The sequence below is a fragment of the Betta splendens genome, chromosome 6 (genome assembly GCF_900634795.4).
Source record: "Betta splendens chromosome 6, fBetSpl5.4, whole genome shotgun sequence".
NCBI classification, from domain to species: domain Eukaryota; kingdom Metazoa; phylum Chordata; class Actinopteri; order Anabantiformes; family Osphronemidae; genus Betta; species Betta splendens.
Window position 1 is genome coordinate 14,415,555 of NC_040886.2, and position 26,654 is coordinate 14,442,208.

Genomic DNA, 26,654 nt, shown 5'->3' on the forward strand with positions numbered 1-26,654 from the left:
TACAGCGAGGTCGTGGCTTTATCGTTCACTAGCTCACGAAATGGAACGTCAAATGAACGCACGGAGAAGGAATGAATGGGCGAAAGTCAGTAACTGAATGGTTTTGTGTGATAAATGATATTTTGGTTTTAACCACCAACAAACAATTATCTGGACGCAAATTTAAAAAAAGGGTATTTATTGACATGAAAAGTGAAACATATGGTATTTTCAGTCAGCGTCATGGGTTCTCTTTCAAAAATGACCAGTACTATCTTCACAGGGTGACAATTCAGAATGTTTACATGTTAAACCATTAAACCTTTTAAGCTGCAGTAAACCACAGAAGACTCCAATGATCCATTTAAAAAAAGAGTGTGGACCCACTTTAGATTTCTGCTGGGACACCAGAAAATCTGTTTTCAACCAGTAGAAGTTGTTGGCAGAGGTAGACAGCAAAGACAGATGCCATAATTATAATGTACTTTATGTCTCACTAACACAAAAACAGTGTGACTGTTTTACATTAAAACACAGAAAAATCAAGACATTGCTCATGACTACAGTCTAATGAGGCAACTTATTAAATTGAGAGTGGCCCTATATATTAACAGTAAATACTCAGTTTCAAATTGTACAGCAATATGTTGTATATTCTTACAAAACTATCAGCTATCTCTGATTATTTTTTTGCAAAAGCAGTATAAGGCTAACAGCCACAAACACTTAACCAACAATGATATTTTTTGTCAATACGTTTTCATGGGGTTAAATCTTAAAAAAAAGAAAGAAAATATCCTTAAAGCACTGCCAAGTCTCTATTCTACTGTGATCAGTAAGCAAAACATCATTTAAGCACGTAGTCAAATCAACTTCTTATTCAAATTGTCCGGCTGTTGTTGCTAAGTAGCTTTATATGGTGGGATGTTAGCACTTTTGCAAAAAATGACAAGAGAATATGATGTTTGCTCATAATTACCCACGAAGAAATTAGCTTTGGCATCTGATTTCAACAAACAATTTTAGAAATTTACAAATGAAATCATACCATACACTATGTGTAACTATAACACTGTGGCAATAAGGTGAGAAATAACAAAAGACTCAGCATCCAGACAAATAACGTGTCTGATACTGACACGTTAAAGGTACACTTAAACCTTTAAGGTGGGACTTGTGAGAAATCGAATTAAAACAAGCTTGAAGCACTTTGCTTTGGCTCACGGTTATCATAACACTCTGTGGTAAACTGTCTGAATGAACCTCACAGGTGGGTAACAAATGACATAGTGGGCATTCACATAGATTGTAAGAAAAGCAGTTTAGGTGGTTTGGGGGGGGGTCCTCACATCCAGGGGATTCCTGATCCACTGGCGGCGTCTCACGCGCTCTGTTGTTCAATTTCAGGGCTACTTCCAAACAGGGTGACCAGCTGCTCCTCGTAGTTTGCAATGTTCCTCTTCATGATGTCCATGCACGGACCCAGCAATCTCTCAAAGGCTTTAACATCCATGACTGACAAACATAAAATACACAAATAAATAAGTAAATGGCACAAAGAGGAACATATTGTATGTAAATGTTGCACACATACCCAAGCATTTCACGTTCCCGACGGCGTAGGCCGACGCCGCTCTGGGTTTGTTTGTGACCAGCGCCAACTCTCCGAAATACTGGCCCCTGGAGCACGTTGTAATGTCCACCTCCTCTTCCTCCTGGTCCTTTTTCGTCTGGTAGGAAACACAGGCACACAACAAGGTAGCAGAAAGCACCACAACCTTAGGGCGTGCGACTCAGAGGCTCACGCTGCGCAAACATACCCTGCTCCTTTTCATGGTGATCCTGACTTGGCCAGACTCAACAATGTAGAAGCAATCTGCTAAATCGCCCTGTAACGCAAAGCATTGATGCAACAGAACATAAAGACCAACCAAAGGCCGAGCCTCAAACAGGCCACACACGCATCCGTCACCTGAGCAATAATCTGCTGTGAGTCACCGTACACCTTGGTTGAGAGCACGTCTACCACTTTCATTCTTTCTGAGAGCTGTGGGCGAACACATGTTTCGTTAGCAGGGGTTTTACTGTAAATGCGAGCAGCATGTTGACGCAGGGGGAGCGGGCGACTAACCTCTAACGACGTGAGCAGCGGGAGCGTCTCGATGAACGCCTCGTACATCTTCCTCTTCTTGGCGTTGTTCTTCACTATGATCCTCCTGAACGTCAGACGATCCTGCCACAGGTTGAAAGGAACGTGGTCACACGCGAAGAAGAACTTTTGTATTTCTACTTCATTTTCCTGCACTCTTTAACAAACAATAACCCCCAGGGGACGCCTTCTACCAGCAGGGGGCGCCATAAACCAGGTTTGAGTTGAGCCTCTCCTGCAAGTCACAGCAGCGCTCGGGAGAGTTCAGGCTCCTGTGTCGTCCTGAAAGTTTCCATAACACACTTGAAATGCTCCAGCTGCATTTGTCTGTGCACACAGAACAATCAGCCACACGTTACATGGCAGATGTACCTGCAGCTTTACACAAACACCTGCAGCGCCCTAAAAGCTCAGAGCGGCTCTTTAAAGCTCCACCAGGTCACCAGTTCCCAATCAGCGTGTTGTTGCCAGCTCTGAACCCAGGCTTTAGCTGGACTCAGACGTGGGGAGCATGCATGAGCGTTTCATCCTCGAACTAATGAGCTGCTGGTTGCCCACAGCCTCAGACACACAGGTGAACGGGGGCTCGAGCTGCACCCTGCCCCGTCTGCACAGAGATGACATAACATCGCTGTTTAAGGACACGACCCTGACTGAGTCGCTGGTAAACAACCTGCTTCACAGGAGGAGATCAACTAGCAGATGAATATGCGCAGCTGCTCTTTCCTGACAGTCACTTCATCACATTGTTAGTGTTACAGAGTCTTGAGTGTTGTAGCCAGCAGACTTTATATTTTTTAAACAGGACATGTTTACCTCTGTTGGTCTGATTGGATTTACAGCTCGGCATAATGAACTTTATTTACATGCATAAATAGATACGCTTTCATATTTATGGTGTATCTGCTTGCGGCAGGATTCGTGCAGTTCATGGGGTGAAGTGTCTCGTGGCGGTGGATGTTTACTGTAAATGGTGACACCTGCCAACGCAGCATGTAACCAGCCCCCTGCTGTGCTCACACCCGCATTGGATGCTGTACTCACTAGGCACCAAAGGGCTCCGCTGGAGGTGGCCACGATGGTGGCGGCCCGCAGGGTGTTGTACATCAGCGCCAGCTCTCCAAAGCTGCCTCTGTTGTCATAGCAGCCCACCAGCTTCTCTGCGCCATCAACCTTCACGAAGATATTGAACGTCCCACTGAATGAGAAAGGAAATAAAGAGGACAATCAGCAAAACCGAGCGGGCAGATGCCGCATTGGTGCTAAAACCTTTATTCAGCAAGACAAAGAATTGAATTGAATTATTCACTATTCAACTGTAATTTGGTACAAGTTCACCTCTCAATGACGTAGAAGTTGTCGCCGTCGTCATCCTGATCTATGATGTGCTCCCCCTCAGTGCAGAACTTCTCAAACATGGCATCCAGCACCTGAGACATCTGCTCCTGCACCCGGAGATGAACAACACCAGCGTTTCAGCAGAGCATTTCAGTTGACACAGAAACCCTTGTGTGCCTAAAAAGAGCCGAGGCCTCGGGCCTCCTTCACCTCTGTGTAATTTAAGACATGGCAGAGTGCAAAGCAGAGGGGAGCAAAGTGCCTTTGGAATAAACCGCTCACCGGGTCCAGGTTCTTGAACAGAAGAATGTCCCGACACGCTTCCTGTAGTCTCTGTCTCTGCTCGTCGGTTTTGGGGTGGGTCACCTGCAAATGGAACAAACGCCGGTGACGTGGACGCAGCGAGGGAGGGATTCTGCGCCGCTGGCAGCATATTTCGTGAAGTGCGTGAAGAGCTCACCCTTGGCTCTTTATCCTCGTCATCTTCATCAGGATTGAACGCTTCAGCACACACTGCACGACAGAGAGTTCAACAACGTCAACGGCAAACGGGTTCGCACAAAAACAAAAAAAGAGTTGCAGCAACATAGGATTCCTGCAACGTTTCATGCCACAAATCCTAAAATAAACCTTTTTATTTTTCATTTTAAAGGAGGCGGAAGCAAAATGGAGACAAGATAGAGCGAAACATTGCGTCCTGTTTAAAATGACTAAAAGGTAAAACGGAGTGTTACAGAATCCTTCCACTTTCCATTCACACCGTCCGTCATGCAGCTGTCAGCACTAATACAACAAAGTTATTCTGGTAAAGAATCTCCTCACTCACGTCACTCACAGACAGACCTGCTTTAAAAAGTCCAATAAAATCCACACTATTATGATGAACTGCAGAAGGCGAGAAAAGACAGATGGAAAAAGCTCTGACTTTGCTGGTGTTACAGGAAATGTGACGTAGCTCACATGGAGATAAATTGTCACAGGACCTTTGCAGACTTCCAACACTGACACTGTGCAGAGTTTTTTCCCTCGACAGAGCAGGTTTCTAACTCGACCAGTCAAACACAGCGCGGTTCCACTCACCTGATGCTCTTCTGATGAATCGATTTATGACCGGGGCTGTAAAGCATGAGACACACATTAACAGGGTAAATACCGCCATCATTTACATCTATCCACGCATGTCACTGGCTGAAATCGAGTTAACGTTCCGTTTTTCAGGATTCATCCGGTGTAAATTAAATGAAAGCTGAATAAGCTGCCTCGAAGCGCCGCCCGCCTCTTTGAATCCCATTTTAAAGGACAGAAAACACTGAAACGCTCCCACACAATAACCCAAATATGAAATATGCATTTGACAGTTTCAGAATAGGACTCGGTGCTGGAGGAGCGGTGATGCTGGACCACAACCCAGTACACAGTAGCTCGTCTCCTGATTGAATAGTGTCCTTATGTAACCATTGCTGCCAGCCTTGCAGACCCCACCGCTCATTGGGATGCTGTGTCAGAGCTCTAGGTTGCCATGCTACTTGCTGCACCTTACAGCAACCATTGTGTTAAACATCCCCACAGCATCAGAGGGCAGCAAACGTCACCTTTTTTATGTGCTGCACCACGGCAGAGCTCCTATTTTCAACATCTATTGACCTGGTCGTGTGAATAATAACCCGCCCAGGCCCATCAGGCCTGCACCTGAATCTGAAAATGCTCAATTGTCTCTGAAGTGCACGGCGCCTCCCAGAATAGCCGAGGGTCTCGGTTCTGTCAGCGCAGGCTGCAGGAAGAGGAGCTGGACGCGTTCATTAGCAGCATTCAGCCTCCGTGGCCATATATGGCGAATGACAGAGCCCTGGTGGATGCGAGGTGGCGCGAGCCCGAGCATCAGCTGCTCCTCGGACCGGAGCGGACGCCGCGCGCGCCGCGTCGCGTGGCCACGGCTCTAGATGAATCCACACCGTCCATGTCCTACGTGCCTCGTCTCCCCATCGTGTCTGTAGGGGCGAACGGCGGCTCACCTAAGAATTCCTCGTCATCGTCGTCGTCGTCCTCCTCTCCGTTTTCCGAGTCGATCTGCATGGCTTCGTCAATGAAATTGACCGCTTTTCCAGGTCGCGGGGCCGAATTTTGGTCATTGCCAAATGAGGCCTCTTTGGTCTCGCTGTCCTTCAGCTGGGTGAAGTACTGTAGCGCAAACTCGAGCAAATCCCTGGGCTGATTCCGCAACACTTCCACGGTAAAGCTCTGTAACAGCTCCGTCAGTCCTTCAGGAATTTCTATACTCATTCCTGTTTTCAGTCTATGAATGTGGACCAAACCGGTTTGCTGCGATTCTGAAATAAAATCTCACGCGCACAGCTGGAATAAAAAAAAGGCTGGAATCTAGCAGATGGGTGTAGTCAGGAAGCCATCTACAGCCGATGCTCGCTTTTTCTTGAATGAAAATGGCTCTGGGTTTTTTGGTCCGAGCATCTTCTGCTGCTTCTGGCTACAGGAAACCCACGCATGTGACCCAGGAATCCATGGCAACCACCTATCCAGTATTACGTATGAGGAGCAGCGGCGCACAAACCGCAGTCAGTCGCAAAATACAAATGATAGGAAAGAGAACCCCTCCGGTGAATCGGATCAGTCACAGATCGATTTTCACTGGAAGACGTGACGGGGTATGAGATGTTCACCATTTGTGGCCATTTTCCCTATTTTACGCTTTGTTCCTACTTTTAATTCATTCAAAATGTGCAAGTGCAATAAAAACAATTCTACGAGGAGGAAATTAAGCTTTAGTTCTGCAGTATTTAGAAAAACGTAGGGAATAATGTAGACGCATTTCTAAATGAAATGAAATTAATAATTAAATTATTACAACAATGTGAATCATTTGCCTGTGAGTAGGCTTTAGTCCCTTACAGAGCTGCAATGTGAAACTACATGTTCTTTCCCTGAAACCTGGTTCATGTGTCTATATGCAAAACCAGTTCAACCCCCCCAGGTCCAACTAGAAATGCAAGGTGAATTAGTGTGTACACATTAACGCAACCGCTGCACATCTGCCCTGCTCTCTCAACCATAGATCCCTAATGGATGCTGCGGCTGTTGAATCAGCATATTTTAAATGTAAAGTTAAAATGTTGCTTTGCATTAGATTTTACATGCAATATTGTAAATGTATACATGGAACCATCATTCAGAATAAGGCTCATTACAGTATATACAGTACTTACAGGAGACAACCCGCTGCATGTGATGACGGGTTGACAGGCGAGAACTTCGTTACAGCTGCTGCAGATCAGACAGGTTTCATCATGTCTGCAACTTCAATTATTGTATAGCTCATGTAATCAGAGGCTGCTCTGCCCCAACTACATGTTTTCTCTCTGACAACTTAGTCATGTATAATTGTAAGATGTGGGAGACTGTGCCACCCACTGGACAAAGCAAGCCATTGGAATGCACTGTTGCAGTGTCACATGGCAGATGTGCATAAAACACAGATCGGTTTCCTTGTAACCCAGTCACAGTGTGCCGGAGGGAACACAACATCAAACAAGTAACTCACACTTCAGTGGCAGATCATCTTGTGATTAAAAGCAGACAGTGCATGTGTTGTTGTTTTTTTCCAGGAAACATTTATTCGATCAAGTGACAGGATCGCATCTTTCCATTGACAGGTCAGTTAAATATTAACAAATTTACAGTCATGAGGAATGTAAAAAAACAAAAACAAACAATGCTCGCCTAAAAAAACCAAACAGAACAGACCCAACCCAGGGATCCCACCCAGGGTAACAATGATGGTGCTGGAAAAAAAAACAAGACTCAGATCCATTTTCCAGCTCCATTGTTACAAGCTCTTCCCTTCAGTGCTTCACAGTTCATCTTTGTCTGTTTTTGCCTGTAGGAGAACAAAGTTAAAGTTACAAAAATAAAAAGATAAAAATGAGAGCAACGTAATCTTGAAATACAACAGCGTCAAGTGTTCTCACCGAATCGTCATCATCATCCTCATCTACAATATCCTCTTTATCTTCAGCATCTTCCTCTGCATCCTCGGCATCCTCTGCAGGCTCTTCTGGCTCCTCCTCTGGCTCCTCTTCAATCTGTAGAACAGTAATATTTAACATATTGTCTACAGCTAAGCTAATATTACTGAGCTGATAGACAGAATACAAAAAGAAAACGCCTAAAGAGGCATTTAATGAAAATCTTGTTTCATCAAAGTGGCCACAGAAGAGGAAACTATATAACCTCACTCAAAGCATCTGACATGCAAATGACTTGCCTGTTCATCCAAGGGCACGTTCATGCTGAGTCGGAGCATGCGCTCTATCCTGTCTCCGTAGGACTTTGTGTCAGCGAGCTGATAGCCTGAGCGCAGCGTGGCCGTCTCAAACAGAACTACAGCCAGATCTGAAGCAGTCTGGTCCTCGGCATCATCCTGGAAATAAAATTTAAAAAAAAAGGAACAAAGTGTTCAATCTTTTTTGTTCAAAACTGTAATAAAAAAACATACAATCAATAAATGACCAATAAATAAAAAAAAAATGGTAAAGTGACTGAACAGACTTACGTTGACTCTGTTAAGCATCTGCTTGATGAGAGGATGCTTAGGGTTGATTTCTAATGTTTTCTTCTGACTGGCATAATAACTGAAGGAGATAATGGAAATGTCTGGTCAGCTCTGGAAACATTTGCAATCATGATTATTGCATGTGTGTTACTAAAAGCACAAAGTCACAAGTGCTCACTTTGTGGAAATATCTTTTCCTGTCTGATAAGCCTGGGCCTTCATGATCCTCTCCATGTTTCCAGACCAACCGTACTGACTGGCAACCAGTGCACAGGGTGAATTGGTGAGCCTCTGAGACAGCACAGCCTTCTCAATCTGTGGAGAGAAAAAAAAAAAAAAAAAAAGAAAAAACATGACAGATGGATTAGACGTAAGAAAGCAGCTGAAGGAAGTAAGTCATATGTTGTTAAGCAAAGGAAATTAGAAAGTAATTCTGTCACCTTGTCCTTCAGGGGCTTGTCCTTCAGCCAAGTTGTGAGAGGTTCAAACTCTTTCTCCAGGGTCTCCCTCTTCTCCTTGGCCTTCTCGCTCTCGTCAAACTTGACGCCCTCCTTTGCCACATTCTGGAAGCGCTTCCCGTCGAACTCTGGCAGTGCCTGGATGCAGTACTCATCAACAGGCTCGGTCAGGTAGATCACCTCATAACCCTTCTTCAGCAGCCTCTCCACAAATGGAGATGACTCAGCCTGTAGAGCAGCAGAGCTAGTTAATACAATTCCTTTATTGCCTTCACTGTATCCGCTTTAATTCATTCACACGGCTGAAGATGTGAATGAAGTAGATTCAGGTGACTGGTTTTGGTTTCGCCCCCCCCCCCCCCATTTACCTCCTTCCTGCTGGTACCAGCCATGAAGTAGATCTTGTCCTGCTTCTCCTTCATACGTTCCACGTACTGCTCCAGGCTGGCTGGTTCGGTTTCACTGTGGGATGTCTGGAAGCGCAGCAGTTTGGCCAGTCGGGTTCTGTTGGAGTGATCCTCAATGACACCCAGTTTGATATTGGTTCCAAACTCCTTCCAGAACTTCTCATTGTAATGTTCCTCTGCAATCTTCTTGATCATGTCCAGCGTCTTACGCACCAGCTTCTTGCGGATGACCTAAGACAGGACAACAATAGTCTTAACATTTGTTTTTTTTCCTCCTATCTTTTCTACATAATGAATTCTGCTTTATAGCAAGCTTAACACTTTGCCAATCAAATCATAATCTTAAAAATGGCATTTACAAATAAAATATTTGATATCGACTTGGTTTCTCTTGAATGTGCAGTTCACCTTGAGCAGTTTGTGCTGCTGCAGAGTCTCTCTGGACACGTTCAGGGGAAGGTCATCAGAGTCAACCTGGCAAAATGAATTTCCATTAATGATAGTGCAGACATGATTGAAGTAAACCAATCGGTCTATTATCAGCGTGTAAATTACTCACCACTCCCTTAACAAAGTTTAGATACTTGGGCATCATGTCGTTGAAGTCATCTGTGATAAAAACTCTCCTGACAAAGAGCTGTGACAAAAAAACATTTACAAAGAAGGTGAGGAAGTTGTTGAACATCCGTCTAAAAGTACATAGTCTGCCTAAAAATAGTTTCTTAATCCTGCTTGGAGGAACATACTTTGATGTAGTCGTTCTTCTTTGAGCCATATTCGTCAAACAGGCCACGAGGAGCAGCACTAGGCACAAACAGGATGGACTTGAAGGTAACCTCACCCTCAGCTGTGAAGTGGATGTGAGCCAGAGGGTCTTCACTGTCCTGTTGAAAAGCCAAAAAGGTTTGTATTGATAAAATAGTAATCATGTTGGACCTACGGGACAAAAGACACAAGATTGGGTGATACTAGTCAGGTTCCCACCTTTGAGAAGGTCTTGTAGAAAGCCTTGTACTCATCCTCCTCAACCTCCTTAGCTGGTCTCTGCCAGATGGGCTTGATATCATTCATCAGTTCCCAGTCCCACACAGTTTTCTCAACCTTTAAAAGATCAGACAATTTCAAACATGTCATGATCTCAGGACAAAGGCATCAATAGTATGACCACACCAAAAGCATGTTAAATTCTCTATTGAATGCACATCTTACCTTCTTTGTCTTCGGCTTGTCTTTACTGTCCTCATCCTCCTCTTCTACCTCAGCCTCATCTTCACCAGCCTCTTTTTCTGGTTCCTCTGTTGCCTCAGCATCTTCCTCAATGGGCTCTTCCACAGTCTCAGTCTAGGGTGTTGAGGAAAAAGATCACATACATGAACAAATATGTAAAAGACTAAGACTGAGTCAGTGTGAGAGGCAATGTCCTAAGCAATCACCTTGCTCGCCCAAACATAAATGGGGAAGTTGATGAACTGAGAATATTTCCTGACAAGGTTCTTGATGGTCTCAAGCTCCAGATAATCTGATGCCTCCTCTTTTAGGACCAGTCTGAGATATTAAAAGAAAACAAAGAGTTAATATCAAAAAATAATTGCATTCCAAGATTTAGATAGATTAGAAACTAGACAATGTTTAAAGCTCACTGTTACAGCTCAAAACTAATAATTGCTGTTTGACTACAATAAGAACATGTCAGTTTTTAGGTGTATATAAATAACATAAGTTGATAGTAATGTCAAATAGGAGTGAAGTGGTGTATGGTAGGTAACACAATGTGAACTCACGTGATGGTAGTTCCTCTGCCAAGTGTGGTTCCACGGGGGTCCTCAATGACTGAGAACTGATTAGAGTCAGACTCCCAGATGTGCTGGGTGTCATTATTGTGCTTTGATGTGACAATGACTTTGTCAGCCACAAGGAAGGCAGAGTAGAAACCCACACCAAATTGGCCAATTAACTCTGACGTGGACTGTCCCTCAGACTGCATCTCTGTCATCTTGTTGAGGAACTCGCTGGTGCCAGACTTGGCGATGGTGCCCAAGTTTTTGACAAGCTCCTCTTTGGTCATTCCAACGCCAGTGTCAGTGATGTGGAGCATGTTCTTTTCCTTATCAGACTGCAAACGGAGCCAGAACATTTAGGTCAACAATTAAAAGATTACCATAAACTACAATACAACCACATTGTACTTTGCATACTTTAATTTTGATGGTCAGCTCTTCGTTGTCAGCCAGTGCATCCTCATTGGTCAGAGACAACAAGCGGATCTTATCCAGAGCATCTGAGGCATTAGAAATCAACTCCCTAAGGAAGATCTGTAAAAGAATTTGAACATTTAAAAATGACCATCAAGTCATACCATACATTCATTCATTCATTACTGCTGACTGCACATGTAGATGGATGTCATTTGTTTCGCTCACCTCCTTGTTCTTGTATAAAGAGTTGATAATCAGCTTCATCATACGGTTGACCTCAGCCTGGAAGGCATGTTTTTCAGACTTCTCTCGAAGTTCCTTTATCTGAGCAGCATTCAGGCCATCCAGTTGGATAGCCTCCTCCTCCCTGAAGACACACAGACGCAATTATAGATGAGAAGAGAAGGTTGAGAGCAACATCTGTCAAACAGGCAGATGAGACGCAAAACTAAACTGTTGCTATGCAAAGTCGCTCTGTACATTAGAGCTTGGTCAAACTGACCTTGTGCTGATATGGCACAGCCGATATGTGCAAACAGACTTTACTCAAAGAGCATTCTGAGGAGATGTTCAAACACCCACCTCTGCACCACCTCGTCGTCTGTTCTGGAGCCCTCCCTGCTTTTACCAAAGTCCTCCTCCACGGTGCCCTCGACGTCAAGCTCATCCTCAGCCTTTACAGCAGCTACAAGACAGACGCAAACTTGTTAGATCGAAATTGAAAATCTTGTTAATTGAGGCGAAACTGCGTAAAAAATATCGCTAACCTAAGAATTCAAGTTTATAGAGACATTACAAAGAGATAAGCCAAGAAGCAAGGCTGCGCGACATTAGGATTGGATTAAATTGGGTTTTTAATAATGCTAGCGCCATCATGCTTAAACCGCGGCCACGTATCCATTAGAAACTTCTAGAAAGACAACTGAGAATAACGGATGCTAGCGTGCTATGACTAATGCCAAACATCTAAAACAAAGGCACCCCGTCAAACCTGGACGTTTTAAACGGAGGACGCGTTGATGGCATCAATTATCGCTCACAGAGAACACGCACGAATGCAAGTTCACACTAGCTTACTGGCTAACGGTTAGCTACTATAAAGTGAAGCGGTACATCTAACAACCCCTCCACTCACCAAAGGCGAAAAGCGCGAAAAGAAGACCTATGAGCCAAACTCGTCTCATTTTGAATTACTGCTTCAACGACAGCGTGAGTCGTCCGCTCCTGGAACAAAAGCCGGGGATCAGTGCAGGGAGCACTGCCTTTACGAGAGACTGACAAGCTACCGCTCCCACCAAAGAGCCCACTATATTAAACCCGTGGCAACCGACCAATGGCTGAGCACCACGCACAAACTTTGACCAATCAGCGCAGCGTGTGCCGCACATGTCGTCCAATCAGATTCTTCAACATAAGCCAATACCCGAAACTCGTGGCTGGACCCCATTGGCCGGTGATGAATAATAACCACATCACTTCCTAAAATCTACCTCTCGTCGCAGGGGACGAAATCTCAGTCAACACTTTAAACTTTGATTTTCTTATGCAATATTTGAGGCCAGTGATGTACTGAAGGTAGATGACATTGGACGTTGGTGTATGACCGAGGCGCTTTCTGTGCTTCAGTCTATAAGGACGAAGTATATCTTCAATCTTTTGCATTTAATTGTCTTAAAGCTGTGGCTTCACTAGTTGTAATTTGTTTATGGACTCATGCACTAATAAATGCACTACACTTATCCTGCTCACTGTAGCATTGTTCAATTGTTCAGTTTAGTCAAACATATGTAACGAAAAGCTTTTTGCTCTGTTACAGATGTACACACATGTATGGATTACTGCGTTGTTTGATGACGCTTATTATGAAAACATATAATACAGTCACGAATGCTTTTGCGATTTATTTTTAATAATGCATGACAGAGTTGTTGGTTAATCAGAATTAGTATGATTAAGAGGTACAAAATGCAGGTAAACGCTAAAAAAAACGCAAGAACCCCTAGGTGGCACTGTTGATCCAGAGAGAAGCAACATAACCTACGAAAAAGCTCTGCAATTAAGTTAGGGAGAATGAAATATTTTTGATATAATGATTCTACATGCAACACGAAGTACAACAAGTAAAGAACATTGTTGGTAAACACTACTAACACACAAGATTATTTTACCTACAACAGTCTATGTTTTAAACCTGGATGCCAATTTTTCTGTTCATTAAAGACTCGGCCATACATTTGAAATAAGACGAAAGGAATTCTGTCATAGTATTGATAATGACAAAATTCCTTAAACATATAATAGTAAATCATTAACTGAATCATCTCTTTAACTGCTGCATTTTATAAGCCTATTTGAAATAAGTTCCATAAAAGTGTGTTAAGTTCCACCAGCAGGAATGGCAAAACACACATATGATGAACTAAGTCCGATATTTAATAAACATATATAAAAAGTGAAAGTGTTTGGTCAGTTAAGTTACAGTGTAACAGTAAATGTAACTGTCAAACCTTGCATTAGTTTCTACATGACTCTAGGATTTTGTTACTGTTAATACACGTATCAGTTTTCTTTTGTTAGCTGTTTAATTATTGGGAGGAAGCGACATGCGCAGACGCATCCGTCTCTGATTGGCTGATCCGCAGCGACGCTGCACAAAGCGGATGTGACGTCAGCGCAGCCGTCCAGCGGCTGTAGCCTTATTTACAGAGTAGCCTGCCGGCCGCGTGCACAGCGTGACGTACGCGCAGGCTGCCGCTGACAGAACCGAGCCATGGCCCCCGCGTCATTCCGCCTCTCGTCTCTCCTCAAACACAGGGACTGTGTGCAGAAGGCGGGCGTGTTCCGTACCGTCCTGCGGGCTCCTCACCGGCCGCTCACCTCCTCCCTGTGGAGGCGGAACGCGGGTGCCGCGCCGCTCGGAGTGGGCCGACCACCGAGCCACCGGCCCGCGGCCACAAACTACGCGGCATCTGTCTATTCTGTGTGTAGCAGCTCTTCAGCGAGTCCGGACCTGACGGAGAGGCTGTGGGCTGTTTACAACGAGACCAGGAGACAGACGAAAGGTAGGAGCGCTCAAACGCACCGCTGGAACAACGCTGTCATTGCTTTTCCACAGCTTTAACTGGACCGCTATGGAAACGTGGTGAAAACATCCTATCACACGTCACATTCCGTGACACTTAGTGCAGTATTTTCTTATTCATTGGTTGTGACTGTTGTTCTGGCACAGACCCAGATATGATGTATTACAGGGTAGTACCCATTCCTAATAATGTGAAAGTCCAACGTTTTCTGTTCATGTGGCATCAATAACACAATAATGGGTTCTTCTTGCTCCGTCCTAAACAATTTCCCACCTCAGCGTACAGTAACACACACATATTTAGTTTTACTGTAAAAATAAACAATCTGTAAAATGTCATTTATTGGAACTAATTGTCCTTGAATGTTTTCCTCCAGTATCAGCTGGGCGTTACTGTTCACTTAAACTCAAGCCAGGACAACCCCACTCACTCCAACACGTCTGCTTCGTGTCGATAGCTGACGCGCCGGTACTTTTTTTCCGTGTGTCTCTCCTGTTAGATTCGATCCCGGTCATTTCCACCAACTCAGTCGACCCCGACACCATCTTTGCCAACAATGAGATGAGCCTCCGCGACATTGAAATCTACGGCTTTGACTATGACTACACGCTGGCGTTCTACTCCAGCCACCTCCACACCCTCATCTTCAACATAGCGCGGGACATCCTCATCTCTAACCACAGGGTGTGTGTGTGTGTGCGTGTACTGGTGCTGTACTGTAGAAGCATTTCTGTTATAACTATGTTTAATAAATGTAAGATCACTGTGTACTGGTGTCTGCTGATGTTATACTACCCTCTGTTTCTGTAGTACCCAGAGGAGCTGCGTAAGTACGAGTATATTCCCAATTTTGCAGTAAGAGGACTTCACTATGATGTTCAGAAGGTGAGAAGGTTTTTTTTCTAAATCATATATGATGTTGATATCTTGGCTCAGTGTTTAATTGATCATACTGGCTGATTGTAATAGGCACTGCTGATGAAGATAGATGCTTTCCACTACATCCAGCTGGGAACCGTGTACAGGTATTATGCAACATCTCATACTCTCATAGCAAAGTAGTGAGTAATATTATGTATGTGTACACCATTACCAGTGAATTGTACTGCAGTATTTGTACTTATAATATATTATCTTTCTCAAACAGGGGTCTTCATCCAGTTTCTGATGAGGAAGTAATTGCCATGTATGAAGGCAGCCACGTGCCTTTAGAGATCATGAGTGACTTCTATGGGAAGGTGAGGAGCACTTTAATCAGTACCGGTGTCATTGGGCAGATGTAGAAACCGCACAATAACACAACGTGACTCCACTGTCCTGCAGAGTTCTCATGGACATACCATGAAACAGTTCATGGACATATTCTCCCTGCCTGAGATGACTCTCCTGTCCTGTGTCAATGATTTCTTCATGAGGCACAACATCGACTATGAGCCGGTCCATCTCTACAAAGACGTGAAGGTAAACTCTTTGTGATTTTGTTTTTACTTTTCTTTGATCTTTGATCCTGTGGAGTATAATGATCAGAGGACTCAGCAGCACTGTTCATTGATTCTATCTCTGGGGGGTCAGAGTGTGTAAACACAATACCCTCACGTATGTGTATCTAGTGAGCTCTGATACGCTGGTCATCCAATGCCGGTTTAATTTTAGCTCCAGAAACTGGTGCCTAATATTAGTTGAACCAGTCCCCGCTCAGCAGCCGGGGGTCTCTGGTGGCTCTGCTACTTCAGAAGGAGAGGAGTGGGAGCCCAGCGCCGTTTCCCCTTTGAGGGCGGCCGTCACGCTGGTCCTGTCTGTTCTGTTTGACAGATCGCTGTCATTAAAAGCCCTCAAACACACTTCAGTCCATGAGCACCTCTCCTGTGTTTTCAAGGACACCCTTAATGTGTTTTTTCTGACTAGGCTAATTTGTTTTTTAGTAATAACCTTTATCTTTTTTTCGACTTCAATGGTCCTTGTGTATAAAACACGTCTTTTAGGTTGGTTCTTAAATGTCCTGCTCTTTTCACTGCTTCACTGATTTTAAAAGAAGAAGGCAAACTGTTGAAAATGTAATGGAAATGTGCTCCGTGTGTCACCGAGACAACTCACTAAACCCCGGGGTCTGCTTTCTTCATATTTCATTTGTATTCAGAGATGGACTTTCTCTGTGCTTCCAAGTCAACTGTTTATATATACAGAGCAAAGTGTTGCTACCGGAGCTGAATGCTAACGCTGTGTCACCGAAGTCACGACTTCCTGGCTGAGGAACGTTTATTTTTTCCTCCACAGGAAGCCATTAGAGACGTTCACGTCAAGGGAATTATGTACCGAGCTGTGGAGGCGGATATTGGTAATCCTCTTTGATTTATATTAACTTTCTATCAGCTAATATAAAGGACATTACGCAGCCACAACACGGCTGTTGCGAACACATATAGAATTAATTTAGAAATAATGAGGGTGTTACTCGCAAAAAAAATAAAAGCAGAGTTTTGTTTGCATGCGTTAGATGAATAACTCACCCCCACTCCTCCTCTCCGACGCGTTTTCTGTGTTTTCTAATTTCCCAGAGAAATACATTTGCTACGGCGAGCAGAGCCACGCTGTGCTGAAGAAGCTGTCGGAGCATGGAAAAAAGATGTTCCTCATTACCAACAGCCCCTTTGACTTTGTGTAAGTGCGAGCCAACACAACGCGAGCGTCCGCCTGCCGGCCTGATAAATGCAATGTGTCATCTATTTGTCCACATATATTTAATTGGCTCCTCTTTCTAATGCCCTGCTTCTATGGCTGTGGAGCCACACATCAAAGTGCACTCGCGTGCGTTGGTCAGTCATTGTAAACCAGGCTTCTTTTGAAGTCAGGGTTCACTGCACAAAATGACCAGCGACGCATTTCCAGTCTCAGAAGGCTTCCCAGTATTCAAAACCATTAAACATGCGCCCTTCGTCTAGTAGGACATTACACCGAGGCATCAAAGCAACATTATATTCAGTAACCAGGAGAACAGTGACGTGGCCTTGTTTTCCCACCCTCAGAGTGAGCTGTAAGATGCTGCTGACATTATTCTGTTTCACTGTTACTCATCAGCGACCGAGGCATGAGCTACATCGTGGGGAAGGACTGGAGGGACCTGTTTGATGTTGTAATTGTTCAGGCAGACAAGCCCAGTTTCTTCAATGACAGGAGAAAGTAAGTGTGATTCATGCTGTCTCCCTGTCATGCATCTTTTAATCCAATAGGGGTCGCTCTAAGCCGCAGCAGTCACAGTCACTATAGAACATGTATGCGCTTTACACACAGTGCAAATACTGTGTAATAGTTGTGAGCGGACTGGTGTAAGTCTGTGTGTTTCCGGCCAGACCTTTCCGGCGGGTGACGGACAGAGGCGCGCTGCTGTGGGACCGGATTCACAGGCTGGAGAAGGGCCAGATCTACAAACAGGTGCCGCTTTGACCCCGATTTGACGTCAGCCTCTGGATGCACGTTAGAAAACACGCAGTTTGTTTCACGCGTCTGTCTGATCGCCGTAGGGGAACCTCTACGAGTTCCTGAGGCTCACGGGCTGGAGAGGCTCCAAGGTGCTCTACTTTGGTGATCACATCTACAGTGACCTGGCGGTAAGCGACAGCCATGCACTGTAAAAACAAAGAGCAGAAGTATTAAACTCTGTAGCATTTAATATTTATCTTATGCGCAGAAGGTGGATCAAGGTCGTTGACCAGTAACACCAGTCTAAATCTGACTGTTCTGTTCCAAGTATATGATTAAAGCCCCGCGGCTAGGCTCATCTGTCTTTATTTTACTGCACAGCAGTGGATTATGACACATCAATGTGTATCTGATCAGCTCTAGCTGGTGATAATGAGAGATACAGTAGAGTTTACATCTTTGGCACAGAACCTCGCCAGTGGCAGGCGGCCAGCTGTCAAACAAGTGGTCCTGCTTATTTAGGAAGATGGAACACGGCTCGCGTGGTTTACGGCAGCCACAGTTTAGCGTCAGCCTCGCTGGCTGGAGAATGGGATCATTAGAAGGACACAGACGCAACCGGACTTACAGAGGAGTCGCAGGGAACAGGCCGCTCAGTTATGTCTGATTCATGCCATTTTACTAAGTATGCAGAACCCAGAATAATATCACCTCCCTGGATCCGTTTCACTTTTTCCATCTAAAGTTTGTCTGATGGAACAAATACACTTTGGTTTTAATTGGCGCCGGTTGCTCTGGTCACCCAGTGGGCGCACAGAACTGCAGCTGTGAGGTTTTGAAGTCTACCGTAGTTTAAGTCTATATATATTTCGGTCATTTAGGGGAGCAGCCGATCCTCAGCAGAACATTTAAACACCTAAAATATTAAAAACACAGTATTTTGGTTTCCCGTATTCTAAAGGATCTGACGCTGAAACACGGCTGGAGGACGGGCGCCATCATCCCCGAGCTCAGGAAGGAGATCAAGATCATGAACACGGAGCAGTATGTGCACATGACCACGTGGTTGCAGGCGCTGACTGGGCTCATCGAACAGATGCAGGTCGGGAGACGTAACGCACAGCTTTGGGTCAGGATTCTCCGGGCCTCTGCTCTAATGTTTGTCCCAAACAGGTCCACAGGGATCCGGCATCTCAAGCTGTCGTCGAGGAATGGATTAAAGAGAGGGAGTCCATGAGGTAATAAAATAAATATAATATAAATTATTATTATTATTATTATTATTATTATTATTATTATTATTATTATTATTATTATTATTATTATTATTATTATTATTATTATTATTATTCATAATCATAATAATTACTAAGACGATAGAGATACAGAGCTGTTCCTCCGTGTCTTATGGATGAATGTGTTTTCAGGCCACAGACGAAGGACATCTTCAACGCTCAGTTTGGGAGTCTGTTCCGGACGTATCACAACCCCACCTACTTTTCCCGGCGCCTGTCGCGCTTTGCTGACATCTACATGGCCTCCATCAGCTGCCTGCTCAACTACGACCTCCAGCACACCTTCTTCCCCCGTCGCACCCCCCTGCAGCACGAGTCGCCCCACTGGCCCGAACACAGCGCCGCCGGCCCGGACGTCTCCTCGCAGCTGCACACGACCAAAGAGAGGGAGGAGGACAGGGTCCAGAAGTAACGACGGCGCCCAATGATTTCACATTCACACCAAAAGTTGTGTTCACGTTAAACAGTTGACGTTGATGTTCATTAAGCTTAAAACCTGCTCGCTACACTCAGTTTTGGGACTTTGTCCTTTGGCCGCGCTGACTCCGCTTTAACTCGCTGCTGTTGCGGAGCTGTCAGTTCATCCCCCTTTTTCATCTCTTGTTTTAATCTGCTGGTTTGTTCTGTGTCAGGTGTTTCTCTATTTTTAAGTTTGATGTGGTGGTGTAAGGGTGGTGCAGTGAGTAGCACTGTCGCCTTACAGTGAGAAGGTCCCGGGGCGGCCGGTTATGCATGTTCTCCCCTTGTTTGCGTGGGTTCTCCAGCTTCCACAAACATGTTCACAAACATGCATTCGGTTCATTGCTCACTGTAGATTGTCCATAGGAGTGAGTGTGTTGATTGTCTGTCTGTGTGTTGCCCTGCGATGGACTGGCGACCTGTCCAGGGTGAACCCTGCCTCCTGCCCTCAGCCTGCTGGCATAGGCTCCAGCCCCCCCCACCCTGCATGGGATTAAGCGGTAGAAAATGGATGGATGTGGTGGCGTACAGAGGATGAAATGCCAGAAACCTTATAGTTTCTGAAACGTCTGTAAAAGTACAGACAGGTACGTATATAATTAAGTCAGAAGCAGTAGATATGTATTTTATATTTTTAACGCACAAAATGTAAAGGCACTGATTTTTTAAGGTTTTCACGGATTTTGATTCTTTGTCTGAATGAGATTGAACGTGGTGATGCAGTTACGCCGTGTGGGCTGTAGGGGGCAGTAACATCCAGTCTATGATGGTGGAGTGCTTCATGTTTAAAAATGAATTCTGCCTTATTTTATTGTTTGCATCTGTAAAAAGAGATTGCTTACTTCTTGAATGACTCAGATGTGACATTTACATTTCGACCTCTGTTGCCTTAGTGTCTCGTTCCTATGTGCTGCAGTCTATTTATATTCTTTTGTATTGGCTTAATTTAATTTGTGGTAATGAAGCCTTTCAGCCTTCTTTGCAGCTTTGTAGTCGCATTCATTTGGTTCTACACATGCTATGCTCTGCACACCCATGTTCTGAGGTCTTTGTTTTAACAGCGCAGCCTCTACGTCTCAATTTAGCAGATGAGAAACGTTAATGTTTGTCAGAAAAAATAGAACACTGGCTATTTTTAGCGGGAGTGTTGCTATTTGATGCGTGAAGGCAGCGGTTAGTTTCAGTTTGATTTGACACGTTGCGTGTGAAATATTCACACTGTAAAGTGACGGCTGGAGAAGGACTGATTAGCACCTGCAGTCAAGTGGTTCCTAATGAATTTGAAAAAAGGGAATTCTTGCATCCAGGACTTTATGGTTTATTTGTGCCCCTTTAGTTATGAATATGTAATAAGTGTATTTTTATTTGACTATTTATTAAAATGGAAATGGCTTATTGATCTCAACCTACGGTTTGTGTCACTGATTGTCATGATGTGATTGAATAACTTTACTGCATTGACATTTAATTTAATTCAATCTATAAACAACAAAGGAGGACATATTTCATAATTGGACAACGACAAAATGATCTATTTTCAACAGCCCTCAACTTTGCAATCGCCATTAAAGCAGACGATAAATCCGTGCAAGTCGTGCTTTGGATCACTGGCCCGAGGTGGATTAGTGGGTTTCTGTATCGGGCAGGTGCACGGCCGGGGCTCCAACGGGGATCAGACGTGATAAGATCCATGACCCTGGGTCCTGAGCCGAGCCCAGCGTCTGCTTCACTCACACATCATGGAGGCCGGCAGCTCATCGTGCAGCGCCCCCCCTCCTCCACCCGCCCACAGCGCGCTGCTGCTGGCGGCCGGTCCCACCGTCCTCCCGCGGCTCGGCTACGACGTCCTCTTTTGCCTCATGCTGATCGTCACAGTGCTGTCGGTCTTCAACAACTGCCTCGTCATCGGCGTGATCCTGAGGAACCCGTCCCTCCTCCGGCCCATGAACGCCCTCGTCCTCAGCCTTGCTGTGTCTGACCTCATGGTCGGCCTGTGCGGCTCGCTGGTCGTCACCGTCACCAACTCCCGCGGCTCCTTCTTCATCGGCCACGCGGCCTGCGTGCTGCAAGGCTTTGCAGTGAATTACTTTGGTGAGTGGAGCTTTGAAGCAGAACCTGAGCCGTCTGTCCGCTGCTGTAACCTGTCTGTCTGTTTCCAGGCCTGGTGTCTCTCTGGACCCTGACCCTGCTCGCCTACGAGCGCTACAGCGTCGCGTGTAAAGGGGCGGCTTCGAGGCCGACCGTGCGCAGATGCAGCCTGGGCCTCCTGTTTGTGTGGGTCTTCTGCTTGTTCTGGGCGATGGCGCCTTTGTTCGGCTGGAGCTCGTACGGACCGGAGGGGGTTCAGACCTCCTGCGCGTTGGCCTGGGAGGAGCGATCGTGGAGCAACTACAGCTACCTGCTCCTCTACACGCTGCTGTGCTTCCTCCTCCCCATCACGGGCATCGTCTTCTGCTACTCCAAGGTCCTGGCATCCATGAATAAGGTGGGCCGTTCATTCCTCAGTCCATCATGTTTGCAGGATCGCTCCCAATGGTTTCCAATGGTGTGAGATGTGCCTTGCGCTCGTAGCTGAACAGGAGCGTGGAGCTCCAGGGCGGCGGCTGCAGCCAGAAGGAGAACGTTCACGCCGCCCGCATGGTCGGGGCCATGATCACAGCCTTCTTGGTTTGCTGGCTGCCGTACGCTGCGCTGTCGCTGGTGGTGGTCGTGGACCCGGAGCTCCACATCTCCCCGCTGGTCGCCACCATCCCCATGTACTTTGCCAAGACAAGCCCTGTTTACAACCCCATCATTTACTTCTTCTCCAACAAGCAGGTGAGCAGCCAAAGCCTGTGCACTGAAGATGCGATGACGCAACAGATGCAAATATGCATGCGGTCTGTAAATAAATAATAAATAAATAAAATAATCTTTTGTGTTTGGCAGTTCCGTGAGGCCGCGCTGGAGGTGCTGTCATGCGGCCGTCATGTTCCCCACGGGCACAGAGTCGGCATCCACGCCTCCTCCTTAAGCAGGGAAACCAACGCGCACAGCAGGGTGTCGCCTGTGTGACGTCCTCCAGCAGCACAACAAGCTGCCGTATGTTTATTGGCGACTCATCAAGGACACGAACCAGCGCAGGTTTGTGTCTCAGGCTTCACTTCAGCCGCGTGGGAACGAGAGCGGGTCACAGGGTGTTTTTTTTCTAAAAATTCATCATTCATTTTGAGGTTTCCAGGTGTGTGTGTGTGTGTGTGTGTGTGTGTGTGTGTGTGTATAGAGAATATTGACTTCAATTAATGTTTTGTGAGAAATCGCTTTTCAACACACGACTTTTAGTTTGTAAATTAAACAACCATGTGGTGTGAAAAGTCGTCTGTTCTGTTTGTGTCCTCTTGGTTAATGAAATATTGATTTTTCTACAATAATTTACATAATGTTACGAGGTGTATATTTTAGAGACACACATTTACGATTTCGGGAAACAAATGCTCTGATTTTCTCTAAGACGTTCTCCTCTGCCCCTCACCTGCGTAACATTATGTCAATAAATGCAATTAGTGTCCAGAGCACAGAGCTCCATCATCCAATCAACACAGGCCGCTTGGCCAGATCAGTTGGTTTATTGTGGATTATTCCATAAAACCTGCCTTCTGTAAAAAAAATGACACATAGGAACACCAGGTTAGATTTCTGTTGTACGTGGAAGTGTGATTTCTAGTTTATAGCTGCAAAGCAATAAAATATGTTCACGTTAGCGCAGGTCACCACGCTCACTGCACAGCAGTTATGTAGAAGAACAGTACTTGTGTTATCATTATTATTATTATTATTATTAGTCTCTGGGGTGTGATTCAACCTATCACGTGGTTCCTCTCACAGCTCATGTCTGAGCTCATCCTGAGTCACCAAACATAAAAAATGCATCAGGGTAAAATTAGACTAAACGATTCTATTCGAGTTATTTTAGTCTTCAGTTATAGAAATTAGAGCTGAGCCTTTCGAAAAATGTTTATTCTAAGTGATGTATTTATGTATTTAATGGTTAAGTTTGTGTGTGGTGTTTTTATTTGCAGTCAACAGACACATAATTATCACCGTATTTCTGCGCGGCTCTGCTTCCTCTGGTGTCTTTCTGTGGGTTTGGTCTTTCATCTCGCATCTCGTTATCAGCCGGTCCTTCCCATCTGTGAGCGGCGCTGGTCAGGCTGAAATCCAGTCGCTCGCTGGAGGGTTTGTCTCACATGCACGGCTCAGCGTTGTCTGATAGATCTGATCTCTGCGTTTTGACGTAAGACAGTTTGTATCTGTTGATAAAAGCCTGGCAGAATTTGTGTTTTGTTTCTTATTTCGCTTCCTCCCACACGTTTGGCTCACTAGACTAGAAAAACTGCAAACAAGGACCTAATTTTAAATTGTTGTGCATCTACACCTTGGTCTCGTAATTTCTATTTCAGTGAGTCAACATGTCTCCGTTATTTACAGCTATGTGTAAGCACTGGGGTGTTTGATGAACGCTTTTGTGCTTCACTGTCTCTCCCTCAACTTACAGTCTTTATCTGCACGATTGTGAGGCTGCTGCGGAGCAGAAAGCATTGTGTTGATCTAATCCCAGATTTGGCGTTTTCCATAAGCTCGCACATTAAAAGCAAAGAGCATTTCACACTTTACCTCCAAACAGGATTACATAATGTCATGCTATAATCCAGCAGCACGGGTCCCTTTATTTGCTGAGCCAGTTCAAGACTTCCATCTGGTAAAGCAAAGTCCTTAACCTGTGTGCAATGAGACAGACAGTTCAACACACACACACACACACACACACACACACACACACACACACACACTTAAAGACCATATGTTGCACATGTTCCATTCCATCTTTGACTCCCATTAGCTTTATAAAGTTGCTCAAGCTCACTAATGATGACATAACTACTATTCAGAGAAGGCGGAATACTTTTTTCCCACTCGACTCTGCTGTGAATACACAGCACAGTCTTTAATGACCGTGAGCGCTGAGGACTCCCCGGTGGCCACGATGCTGTGGGCTGATAATGAAAAAGGGCGGACGCTTCGGTCCGAGCAGCAGACTCTCATTATCATCACTCAGTCAATGAAGAGCCGCGTGCTGGAAAAGAGAGAGAATGAATCCAGAGTTTAATGTGTCCACACTTTGATCCTGGACATGGGAGACGCGCCCACAGCTGCGTGGGATCACGGGAACAGCAGCGTCTGGGCCGGCGGCGTGGACGGCGCCTTCGTGGCGGCCCACGGCGCCATCCTTCTGATCACGTCCGTCGTGGGCACCGCGGCGAACGCGTTCGTGATACTGGCGGTCTCCCACCAGAAGTCCCTGCAGACGGCGACCAACGCGCTGCTGGTGAACCTGGCCGTGGCGGACGCGCTGCGCTGCGCCGTGGACTGCCCCGTCCTCCTCGCCGTGGTCGTGAGCGTGCACCGCGGGGGGCGCGCGCACGCGGCGGTCTGCGACGCGCAGGCGGCCTCGTTCTCCTTCGGCTGCTGCATCCAGCTGCTGACGCTGGCCTGCATCAGCGCGGAGCGGTACCAGGCCATCGCGCAGCCCTTCAGAAAGAGGCAACGGAGAAGGCGGATCATGGTTCTGATCCCCCTCACGTGGACCCTGGCCGCTGTTCTGACCGTCTGTTGTCTCCTATTCGTGAAGGACTCGCTTGTAAACGTGAGGTGTCAAGGGTCACAGGGCGCGTCTTCCTCCTATGACGCCTTTGGACTGTACATGCTGCTGCCTCTGTGGGCGACCTGCTTCAGCGTCATCACCGGATTCTATGCGCGCATATTTGCCCTGGTGAGAGCTCACAATCGCAAAATATTCGACAAAGGCACTTCACTCATTCCTAACAAAGAGGAGGCCGTAAACACAGACAGGACAAAAGAAAGCGGACGAAAAGAGTCAGCGCGAACGCAGAAGCTCAGCAGAGATCCTGCTCCACGACGCGTCTCCGTCAGTTCAAAAGGCGGGGCCCAAAAACACACAGGGGCCACGATGGAGCTGGAAACAGAACGGCGGCACCAGGAGAAAACTTTCAGAAGAGGGCAGTTCAGCGCCTGCGTCACGGACGCTGGAGCGCAACCAGCGAATGGAGGCGATGCTGCGGGGGCCACAGAGGCGCCGAGCGGCCTGAACACAGAAAACCAGTCGAACGAGAAGGCAAAAATTGAAAAGGTGCCCCCCGAAACCAAAGAACCCGGATGCCAGGGTCCCTCTGCCGCACAGACACAAAACCCTGCTCTGTTGATTGAGCCCAAAGGGGCAGAAACGTTGCGCCGAGCGCCTCCGCTACCTCCCGAGACGAGCAGCGCCGTGGTCAAAGGTGCGGTTTGCATGATGCCTTCAAAAGCAGGACGAGAGCGGGCGAACCAGAGCAAGGAGGGGAAACTAGCCCAGCGGGCGGGCTACATCATCATCAGCTTCCTCGTGTTCTGGCTGCCGCTGGTCACGACCACGCTGGTCAACCTGGCCGTCTACAAACTCAGCCACGCTCAGGTGAGTGTGGCGCCCACGCCCACGGACGCGGCAGCGCCTCAGCGCTTTCAGCCGCCCATAAATATTTGAACACATTTCTCCGCATGCATAAGTCATGACCTCCGTACACGCAGCCGAGAGCCGCTCGCTAATTACTTAACACGTGTCAAACAAAGTGATGTCAGCGCTCGGTGACATTTTGAAACGCTCCATTTCTTTTTTTTTTCCCCAGATAAAGATCATCCAGGACGTGGAGATCCTGTCGGTGTCTGTCGCCTGCGTCACATCGCTGAGCGATCCCATAATATACGCTGCAGTGAACCCTCAGTTCCGCACGGAGTATTACAGGATCAAAAGCGGGATGAGATCCATGTTCAAGAAGAAATGAGAACATTTCCACGTGACAAGGGCCGTAGTTAATATTCTCTGCGTAGCTGAATACAACAATTGTTCATATTTGCCTCGTCGTTGTTCAAATGTGAACTAAATTAAACACCGGGCGTGGGAGTGACTTATTTTACTTGAGTACAAGAGGCCAATTATTTTATACGCTGCTGTGTTATCTCAGATTTTATGCAGGCTGACTTCGCAGCAGTTACCAACCACGGGCCGGCCCAGTGCAATCAACCCAGCGGGGGGGCACTCGTCTGTCTCCAGAGTTCCTGCAGCTACGACCCACCGCTGGGCCAGTCAGGTCCTCACATGTCCTCCAGCAGCACCTACTTATTAGCGCCTCACTGTTATTAGTGCCCCTCGAGTAATCTGGCAGTGTTTTCTAGGAAAAAGAAAAGACATGGGTCATTTAATCGATGTTTCAGTAGAG

At 46.1% G+C, this 26,654-nt stretch overlaps 4 protein-coding genes across 4 annotated transcripts; 3 read left to right on the forward strand and 1 right to left on the reverse strand.

Moving 5' to 3' along the window:
- Nucleotides 1-161: 161 nt before the first annotated feature.
- On the reverse strand, nucleotides 162-12,393 carry hsp90b1 (heat shock protein 90, beta (grp94), member 1). The gene is made up of 28 exons (XM_041071049.2): nucleotides 12,226-12,393; nucleotides 11,673-11,775; nucleotides 11,316-11,457; nucleotides 11,091-11,207; nucleotides 10,677-11,008; nucleotides 10,329-10,440; nucleotides 10,105-10,236; nucleotides 9,880-9,996; nucleotides 9,642-9,779; nucleotides 9,455-9,532; nucleotides 9,304-9,369; nucleotides 8,857-9,126; nucleotides 8,471-8,716; nucleotides 8,209-8,345; nucleotides 8,031-8,109; nucleotides 7,739-7,898; nucleotides 7,447-7,529; nucleotides 5,479-5,785; nucleotides 4,547-4,582; nucleotides 3,927-3,979; nucleotides 3,749-3,832; nucleotides 3,467-3,573; nucleotides 3,173-3,326; nucleotides 2,111-2,212; nucleotides 1,952-2,026; nucleotides 1,800-1,868; nucleotides 1,574-1,709; nucleotides 162-1,494 (listed from the first exon to the last, which is right to left on the reverse strand). Exons 1-28 carry the CDS (start codon nucleotides 12,272-12,274, stop codon nucleotides 1,361-1,363), a joined length of 3,618 nt encoding a protein of 1,205 aa, XP_040926983.1. The 5' UTR covers nucleotides 12,275-12,393; the 3' UTR covers nucleotides 162-1,360.
- A 1,371-nt stretch (nucleotides 12,394-13,764) lies between these two features.
- On the forward strand, nucleotides 13,765-20,749 carry nt5dc3 (5'-nucleotidase domain containing 3). The gene is made up of 14 exons (XM_029152652.3): nucleotides 13,765-14,152; nucleotides 14,673-14,857; nucleotides 14,984-15,058; nucleotides 15,143-15,198; nucleotides 15,321-15,411; nucleotides 15,497-15,634; nucleotides 16,448-16,508; nucleotides 16,729-16,831; nucleotides 17,249-17,350; nucleotides 17,521-17,602; nucleotides 17,692-17,778; nucleotides 18,552-18,692; nucleotides 18,764-18,828; nucleotides 19,018-20,749. The coding sequence occupies exons 1-14, from the start codon at nucleotides 13,861-13,863 to the stop codon at nucleotides 19,295-19,297; spliced, it is 1,758 nt and encodes a 585-aa protein (XP_029008485.1). The 5' UTR covers nucleotides 13,765-13,860; the 3' UTR covers nucleotides 19,298-20,749.
- A 124-nt stretch (nucleotides 20,750-20,873) lies between these two features.
- Nucleotides 20,874-24,097, forward strand: parietopsin. The gene is made up of 4 exons (XM_029152653.3): nucleotides 20,874-21,435; nucleotides 21,504-21,829; nucleotides 21,916-22,161; nucleotides 22,273-24,097. The coding sequence occupies exons 1-4, from the start codon at nucleotides 21,084-21,086 to the stop codon at nucleotides 22,396-22,398; spliced, it is 1,050 nt and encodes a 349-aa protein (XP_029008486.1). The 5' UTR covers nucleotides 20,874-21,083; the 3' UTR covers nucleotides 22,399-24,097.
- A 79-nt stretch (nucleotides 24,098-24,176) lies between these two features.
- Nucleotides 24,177-26,489, forward strand: LOC114857344 (D(2) dopamine receptor A-like). The gene is made up of 2 exons (XM_029153729.2): nucleotides 24,177-25,852; nucleotides 26,064-26,489. The coding sequence occupies exons 1-2, from the start codon at nucleotides 24,515-24,517 to the stop codon at nucleotides 26,217-26,219; spliced, it is 1,494 nt and encodes a 497-aa protein (XP_029009562.1). The 5' UTR covers nucleotides 24,177-24,514; the 3' UTR covers nucleotides 26,220-26,489.
- Nucleotides 26,490-26,654: the final 165 nt, after the last annotated feature.